Source organism: Vulpes lagopus, chromosome 4 (genome assembly GCF_018345385.1).
Source record: "Vulpes lagopus strain Blue_001 chromosome 4, ASM1834538v1, whole genome shotgun sequence".
Lineage (NCBI taxonomy): Eukaryota > Metazoa > Chordata > Mammalia > Carnivora > Canidae > Vulpes > Vulpes lagopus.
Window position 1 is genome coordinate 44,396,770 of NC_054827.1, and position 8,556 is coordinate 44,405,325.

The 8,556-nt window shown below is 58.8% G+C and overlaps 1 protein-coding gene across 1 annotated transcript; it reads left to right on the forward strand.

The window, feature by feature from the left end:
• Positions 1 to 624: 624 nt before the first annotated feature.
• On the forward strand, positions 625 to 8,445 carry ATG9B (autophagy related 9B). Its single transcript, XM_041752085.1, has 14 exons — positions 625 to 1,156; positions 1,284 to 1,327; positions 1,493 to 1,557; positions 1,729 to 1,890; positions 2,442 to 2,583; positions 4,171 to 4,925; positions 5,104 to 5,257; positions 5,509 to 5,688; positions 6,267 to 6,503; positions 6,676 to 6,809; positions 6,981 to 7,077; positions 7,278 to 7,401; positions 7,509 to 7,650; positions 7,822 to 8,445. The coding sequence occupies exons 1-13, from the start codon at positions 625 to 627 to the stop codon at positions 7,634 to 7,636; spliced, it is 2,754 nt and encodes a 917-aa protein (XP_041608019.1). The 3' UTR covers positions 7,637 to 7,650; positions 7,822 to 8,445.
• Positions 8,446 to 8,556: the final 111 nt, after the last annotated feature.

Below are 8,556 nucleotides of genomic sequence, written 5' to 3' on the forward strand. Positions count from 1 at the left end.
CACTGCCTTCCCTTCTTTAGATTTCCTCCAACCTGCCCTCAAAGGCAGGAAGTCGCCCTCTTTCCTTAGCACCATCAGGCAAACAGAACACCAGCCCATTCTTTTCTTTTTCCTCTTTTTGCTTTTGGTCTTAAAGCATGTTTCTGTTGATCACTGGTGCATGCATGTGTGTGTGTGTGTGTGTGTGTGTGTGTGTGTGTGTGTGTAAGGGGAGGGGAGACAAGATTTTAAGTAATCAAAGATTTAACATCATAGTCTTATAATCCTTTGGTAGGAGTTTCTTTTTGCTTTGTTATTTTGACTGCTACTCTCTGGCCTCCCCCTTTAAACCTACTCAAGGTCTGAGGATGGGACAATAGGTGTCTCTGGTCTGTATGTTCCTCAGCCCCTGCCCCTCCTGGGGAAAGAGGCTCGACCTTGAAGAGGTTTGGCCACAGATTCCCCTGGAAGGGGTGTGAGTGGTCAGACAGGTGACTGAGAGCTGGGACGCCTGAGGCCTGCCCTGACTGAGTCACCACGTTGTTGTTGTCACCATTCTTGTTGAAGTCCCTGCTTAGCACCCCAGAGTTCTGTGGAAGCAGCAGCTCCCATCCTTCCAAGCATTTCCAGAGAAGCTACTGCCTGATGGTGAGGCGAGTGGGCTGGGGGGGGAGCAGAGGGCGGCCAGGGCGGTGGGGAGACCTGGGGCCAGGTTCCGTGCCTCTCCTCCCCATATCCCTGCCTCCTCTTCCTCCTCCTCCTTGTCGGGGGCTTGGCAGAGGGAGGATTTCCATCTTCTCTCTGTCCCCTGCCCCCCACACAAGAAGCTCCCCTTCCCCTCTGGCCCTGGGACCACCCTGCCCAGCGATGCAGGCCCCGGGGACCTCTCAACCTTGCCACAGCGCCCTCCCCACCCGGACAACACAGGCACAGCCTGCTACGACACCCATCCCTGCCCCCCCCTCTTGGGGCTCCCAATCCACCCCACCCCTGGCCTCAGTGACTCCCCCTCCCTCACGCCGATGCCCCCAGGACCCTCCTGGGCTGCGGATAGGCCCTCTGATCCCTGAGCAGGATTATGAGCGCCTGGAAGACTGTGACCCTGAGGGGTCCCAAGATTCACCCCTCCATGGGGAGGAGCAGCAGCCCCTGCTCCATGTGCCTGAAGGGCTTCGAGGTGAGTGTGGGTATGGGGCTGTGAGGGCAGTGCATTGAGGGAGGCTGGGGGGGGGGGTGGCTCCTGAGGGTGTGAACTGGTCATTCAGGTGACAGCCAAGTCCCAAGAGTCTCCTCTCTGTACCCAGGCTCCTGGCACCACATCCAGAACCTGGACAGCTTCTTCACCAAGATATCCTTTGTGCTTGGCCTGGCAACAGTGGCATGGGGGGACCCTCTGGGGCTGGTGCCGTTCTTGGCAGGGAGGCTCTGAGGGTGCAAGGGAATGAGGGAGAGGGAGAGGTGTCCTCAAGAAAGGCACATCATGCCTCAGGCTTATTTCTTGACACGCTGTCACATCTATAGCTACCACCAGAGGAATGGCTTTGCCTGCATCCTGCTGGAGGATGTCTTCCAGTTGGGGTGAGATGCTTGTCCCAAGCCCCAGACCCTGTCATCTTGCTTCCTCAGTAGTGCCTGCTGCCTCTAGTCCACCAGCATAGCCACTCCCCACCCTGCCAGCAGCCCAGGGCTCAGCAGGGTGGGGAGGACACCCAGGACTGACTGGAGGCTAATCACTACACTGTCTCCTAGACAATTCGTCTTCATTGTTACCTTCACAACCTTCCTCCTTCGGTGTGTGGATTACAACATCCTCTTCGCCAAACAACCAAACAACCGGACGAGACCTGGGTTGCTCCACAGCAAAGTAACCTTGGCAGATGCCATACTATCCTCCTCCCAGTGTGCCCAGCGGTGAGTGATAGCCAGTTGGGGGGGAGGAGTGGGGGACATGAGCAGACAAGAACCCACCCACCCTGTCCATTTGTACCCTTGGTCTGAATCAGCAGTTCTCCAAGCTTTTGGTCTCAGGACACCTTTAATACACTTAAACTTGATCAGGAACACCCAAGAGCTTTTGTTTATGAGAATTATCTCTATCTATCTATGTCTACCTTCTTAGAGATTAAAGCTGAGAATAACTTTAAAACCTAAGAATGCAGAAGCATACATTCCATTGGCTGCTGATATGATGTCACACACACATTCTAGCCTCTAGAAAAGTCCATTGTCTGCTCATGAGAGAATGAGCATGAAAACAGCAGGAAGCCTTAGTGCTACCTGAAAAAAGTGTGGGCCTCACAAACACTTGTGAGGGCCTCAAGGACTCCCGGGGTGAATAGTCTGAGAGCCACTGGTTCAGCGGGGTCCCCCTCTCTCTGACTTTTCCATCTCTCCCCAAGTCTGGTCTTCCTTTCTATTGGGGCCCCCACTTTCTCGATGCTCTCTGTCCCATCTATACACAGGATCCGTTCCAGCCCCCTGCTGGTCTTCCTGCTGATCCTGGCTGCAGCCTTCTGGCTGTTACAGCTGCTTCGCTCAGTTTGCAACCTCTTCAGCTACTGGGACATCCAGGTGTTTTACAGGGAGGCCCTGCACATCCCGCCGGTGAGCTGAGCTGGGTGCGCCTGGCTGTGAATGGCGCTGTGTTGGGGGGGGGGGGGAACGACACAGAGGATAGGGGGGGGGGGAACGACACAGAGGATAGAGGAGTGGGAGCTGTGCAGACAGAAGGACCCAGTGGAATGCAGGCAGAAGGCCTCATTGATACCTGGCCAGGCTCTGAGTAATGTTAGGAGGTGGGGTGCCACCACTTAGAAAAACATGGTCCTGACCCTCAAGGAATTTTGTTGATTTAGTTCGATTATAGAAGATGATTTATTGTCACATGCTTGTGGTCAAAACAGTAAGTATTTAGAGGAAGGGTGACCCTCTGGCTTTACAGGACAGGAGGAATTTGGGTGCGGCTGGGAAAGATAGGAGATGGGAAGGCAGGAAGTCGAGGCAGTGAGGAGAGGAGACAGACCTGCCAGCCTATAAGTGAGTGGTCAGGTCCCACTGGGTGATCCCACCACCCTCTCTGGCCTTACTCCCTATTGCAGTAAAGCCACTGTGTGTGTCCTTCCCTGCCCCCGTTCATGCTTTGCCCTTTCTTTCCTCCCCATCCTGTCTATGCTCCTTCTTGCTTTGTTCCCAAGTTCGTTCTTATAGGCCCAACTCAAAGGCTACTTTCTGCAGCTGGCTTGGCTTCCCTTGCTCCCCTCAGAAGTGTGGAAGCTTCCACACAGCTCTCCTGCACAGCCAAGGGCAGAGGCTTCAGAAAGCCCCCTTGGGTAGGGGAGTGCAGGCGGAGTGCAGGGAGGATGGAGAGGGCCCTGGGAGCCCAGGTGGGGGAGTGCAGGAGTGAGACCACTGCTCCTCGGAGAGGCTGCTGACCCTTCTCTTCCTCCTCCTCCCTTCTTTCTCCTCCTCCCCTATTCCTTCCAGGGGAAGGGGAGAACCTGGGATGGACTGGAGAGGCTGGCCTGGAGGGACTTGACTAAGCCGGACTGGGGCAACTGGGTGAAACTGGGCTAACATGAGGTTTGCAGATGAGACCCCAGTGAGATCTGACATCCCACCCAGACACAGCCAGTGTCTTAGGCAGGTTGATCTGGTGATGGAGCGGGAGGGGGTGTGGAGGGAGGGGTCCCAAAGCATGCTGAGACAAGGAGGCTTTGGGTCCTGTGTTGGCTGACACCCTAGGGACCAGGAAGGTGAGAGAGTGCGCATTCCCTGCGGCAGTCCTGTGCCCTCTGTGAAGACCTTTGGGGAGGAAGGGGGGGGTACAGGAAATTTGCTCTTCAGGAGCAGAGATCAGATACCTGAAGAAGTGAAATGTAGTGTCACTGGGAAACACATGACTCATGGCCTCAGCAGAGGCAGGGGCACGAGGATTGAGGATCGAAATTGAGAAGAGGATGAAAGGAAGTAAGAAGTAGCTTGATTGTTAGTGACAGGGTCAGCGGAGGGCAAGAGAGGGCAGAAAGGGAAAGGTGGCAGGTTTCAAGCCCTGCAGGACACGGGCAGGCCGAGGTGGGGACAGGGCAAATGAAGGCCTCAGCTCTGGTCAAAGTGAGTCTGGGCATCACCGCGCGGTCGCTGTCGAGTCCAGGCAGTGATTCCAGGCTGCGCTCACCAGTGCCCTCTCCACAGGAGGAGCTCAGCTCGGTGCCCTGGGCCGAGGTGCAGTCCCGCCTGCTGGCGCTGCAGAAGAGCGGGGGCTTGTGCGTGCAGCCGCGGCCGCTCACCGAGCTCGACGTCCACCACCGCATCCTGCGCTACACTAACTACAAGGTGGCGCTGGCCAACAAGGGCCTGCTGCCGGCCCGCTGCGCGCTGCCCTGGGGAGGCAGCGCAGCTTTCCTCAGCCGCGGCCTGGCGCTCAACGTCGACCTGCTTCTCTTCCGCGGGCCCTTCTCGCTCTTCCGCGGGGGCTGGGAGCTGCCCGACGCCTACAAGCGCAGCGACCAGCGGGGCGCCCTGGCGGCGCGCTGGCGGCGCACGGTGCTGCTGCTGGCCGCCATGAACCTGGCGCTGAGCCCGCTGGTGCTGGCCTGGCAGGTGCTGCACGCCTTCTACAGCCACGCCGAGCTGCTGCGGCGCGAGCCGGGGGCGCTGGGGGCGCGCCGCTGGTCCCGCCTGGCCCACCTGCAGCTGCGCCACTTCAACGAGCTGCCGCACGAGCTGCGGGCGCGCCTGGCCCGCGCCTACCGCCCGGCTGCCGCCTTCTTGCGCGCCGCCGCGCCCCCCGCGCCCCTGCTCGCGCTGCTGGCCCGCCAGCTCGTCTTCTTCGCCGGCGCGCTCTTCGCCGCGCTGCTGGTGCTCACCGTCTACGACGAGGATGTGCTGGCTGTGGAGCACGTGCTCACCGCCATGACCGCGCTCGGGGTCACGGCCACCGTGGCCAGGTGCTGGGGAGCTGCCCGGAGAGGAGGGGGAGAGGGCCGTTCCTCTGACCTGGGGCCCGGGCTCCCGCGTATCCCTTCCCCTCCCGCCGTTCAGCGACCTCCTCTCCCGCGCCCTGCAGCCCATCCTCCCTCCCCTCCTAACCGCAGGCCCCTTCTCCACCCTCATCCTGCCCTCCAGGTCTTTCATTCCGGAAGAGCAGGGCGGGGGTCGTTCCCCGCAGTTACTGCTGCAGGCGGCTTTGGCGCACATGCACTACCTCCCCGAGGAGCCCGGCCCTGCCGGCAGGGCCAGCGCTTACCGGCAGATGGCGCGGCTGTTGCAGTACCGGGCGGTGAGGTCCGGCCCGGAGGGGGGCTGCGGGGATACCCGACCCCAGGCGCCCGGCAGAAGGCTTGGGACAAACGGGGGCTCAGCTCGGGGCTGGTCATCCCGGGAGCCCGCAAGTGATGGGCTTAGAGGTTTGCGGCACCCGCGAACGTCCCTGGGGACCTCGAGGTCCTGGTGGCGAGCGCGGGGCGGGGGGGGGGGGGGGGGGGAGGCGGGCTTCAAGAACCCCTTCTCCGCCTCTCCTTGCCTCCCCAGGTCTCCCTCCTGGAGGAGCTCCTGTCTCCCCTCCTCACTCCGCTGTTTCTGCTCTTCTGGTTCTGCCCGCGTTCCCTGGAGATCATTGACTTTTTTCATCACTTCACTGTGGATGTGGCTGGCGTTGGGGACATCTGTTCCTTTGCCCTCATGGATGTGAAGCGCCACGGCCACCCTCAGGTTAGAGCCTGTCCCTGGCTTTGCGGGTTTTGTGCTTGGGTAGGGCTTTACTTGCCTTGCTCAAAGCAGAGCTGACTTCCACCCCAAGCTCCATTGCTTGCCACCTATGACCCTGAACCAATCACTTCACTTCCCCACAGTTTAGAGTCCTTATCTGTCAGATGAGGACACTAACTGTAGCCAATGTGCAGGGCTGTGAGGATTACAGGAGATGGTGTGTGTAGAGCCCTAACAGGTCCTGGCACATTGTAACTCCAGCAAGTGGGAGGAAAGACTGCCAGAGAGGCGGAGATCTGAGCTGGTCAGGAGATGGAGGAAGGCGGTCAGGCCAGCCCTGGGCTCCCGTGTGCACAACTTGGCAAAACATTAAGCCCCCGCCCTGCCCTAGTGCTGGCTCGAGACCTGGGTCTTGCTTTGCTGCTGTATTTTTGGGTGATCTTGAGCAAGTCCCCATCACAGCCTCTGTGCTTTGACCTGGAAAACCGGGCCAGGGTTCTGTCCTGCCTACCCCCACAAGGTTCCCACTAAAGCTGCAAAAGCAGTGCCTACAGCATCTGAACGACTGTTCCCATTCGCAGTGGCTCTCGGCAGGACAGACAGAGGCCTCCCAGTCTCAGCGTGCAGAGGATGGAAAGACTGAGCTCTCCTTGATGAGGTTCTCCCTGGTACATCCACAATGGCGCCCCCCAGGGCACAGTTCCAAGTTCCTGGGGCAACTTCGGGGCAGGGTACAACAAGATGCAGCAGCCTGGGGTGCCACCTCTGTTCGTAGCCCCCCCACCCCTGGGGTGCTCAGCGATTCTTCCTCACCTCTGGTAAGTTGCAGCCTGGCCTGCCCTTCTCCCCTTCTCCCCTGCCCCCCATCCTCCTGTCCTTCTCACTGTTCCTATTGACCTGCTCCCTGGTCCAGCTTGTTCTCAGGCCTTTCCTGGACCTCCTCCCTCCCCTTCTGTCCTCTTTCCTGACACCATCTTCTCTTGTTCCCAGCCCGAGGCCTTCTTGGCCAACCTCTTGGTGCAGCCCCTCCTGCCCCCACGGGACCTGAGCCCCACAGCCCCCTGCCCAGCTGCTGCCACAGCCAGCCTCCTGGCCTCCATTTCCCGCCTTGCCCAGGACCCGAGGTGAGGGGTGGAGGGGCTGAGAGGCAGGGCAGCAGGATTAGGAGGACTGGTCCTCTGGGATGAATATTCAGGAGCCCTGGTGGTCCCTGGGAAGGGGAGATGAGTCTGGCCCTCTCTGTGGGGTGCAAGGGGGAGGGGCACATCTTTGGTGTACTGTGCTCTCTGTTCCAGCTGTGTGTCTCCAGGAGGCCCTGGGGGCCAGAAGCTGGCCCAGCTTCCAGAGCTTGCTTCTGCTGAGATGAGTCTTCATGCCATTTACCTGCACCAGGTGAGCAGAGGGGTGCCAGAAAGAGAAATGTGGGGAGAAAGTAGCTGAATGAAATGGAGACGGGAGGGGGCATAGAGTATAAGGAAATACTCCACGGGAGCTAGAAGAGGAGGTCCGAAAAGCCTTGGCACCCAGTCCAGGGACTGGGTTTTACACTGTGGGGCATGAGGGAGCCCATCATTCCTCTTTTTTCCATTCAGCTCCATCAACAGCAACAGCAGGAACTGTGGGGTGAGGCTTCAGCCTCTTCCCTGTCCAGACCCTGGTCCAGCCCCTCCCAGACACTCTCACCAGATGAGGAGAAGCCATCCTGGTCAAGTGATGGTGAGGTGGTCAGGGCATACGGGGTGGACCCTGGGTGGACATACAGACCCTGGGTGGACAGTGGGCATCACTGTACTGGCCAGCTAGCTGATGGCTTTTCTCACCAGGCTCCAGTCCTGCCTCCAGCCCCAGACAGCAGTGGAGAACCCAGAGGACTGAGAATTTGCTCCCTGGAAGGTTTCAGGAGACCACAGACACCCAGAAGGAGCCAGGCCAGGCCCCTGGCACTGACTGAGAGGGCTCCTCAGGGTCAGTAATGTCTAACGGAAGGGGGTAGGGGGGAAGCTGAAGAATGAATAGAAAATTGGATGGAGCCAACCTGGAGGGATGAGGGCAGTGGTGGGAATTCAGGGTGATGGGGAGGTCATCTTTGGAAACTAAACCCCTGGAATGCTTGCCAAGAGTCTTCTCCTCCTCCAGGTTTCCTGGCTTCTCCAGCTATAGGAGATCAGACAAGGTGGAGTGGAAGGACATGACACCGAGCCCTCTTTAGAGACCCCCACAGACCGGAGGCCTAAGGACCCTTTAGTTGGGCAGGACTTGGGGGAGGTCAGTGATGAGCTCACCCCAGAGAGCACAGAAAGGGTAGGAGAGGTGACGCCAAAAGATCTGGAAACAAGTCTTAGAGATGATCCCCATCTGGAAGGCTAAGGGGACACCACCCCAACCAGCTGTTGCTTGCCAGGGAAGCAATCCCCAGGTGTCCTCAGGGCAGAGGACAGGGCCAAGGCGGAGGTCTAGCTATATGTAAGGGAAACAATGAGGGACGGGACCTGAATGGCAGTGGGCTCTTCAGGCTGGCCTGACCTTTAGGGTCCCATGGGACTTGTGGAAGGGGGCCATGGGGACTTGTAAGTGGAAAGACTACAGAGGGCTGATGTTTTTGGAGTTTGGCAGTGCTGTGACGTCTGAGGAAGTGGGTGTGGCTCCTCATCCTGTCTGAAACACGCAGTAAAAGTTGCTCATGGCTGTGTTGCACATCATCGTGACCTTAGTCTCTGGCATTCCCACTCCTGACAGCTGAGGGATGTACCTGCTTCTCAAGAGCGAGGAAGCAACACAGAACTGTCTGTGCTTGGCTGGAAACCACATTTCTAGAGCACTGGGTCAGAGTGGAGTATGTAGGGTAGGGCTCCCTGTCAGAATTACCATGAC

Coding starts and splice junctions, on each gene's coding strand:
- ATG9B (XM_041752085.1), top strand. CDS start 625: ATGGTGAGGCGAGTGGGCTGGGGGGGGAGCAGAGGGCGGCCAGGGCGG. Junction 2,584..4,170: donor AGGCCCTGCACATCCCGCCG/GTGAGCTGAGCT, acceptor CCCTCTCCACAG/GAGGAGCTCAGCTCGGTGCC. Junction 7,402..7,508: donor GCCATCCTGGTCAAGTGATG/GTGAGGTGGTCA, acceptor TTTTCTCACCAG/GCTCCAGTCCTGCCTCCAGC.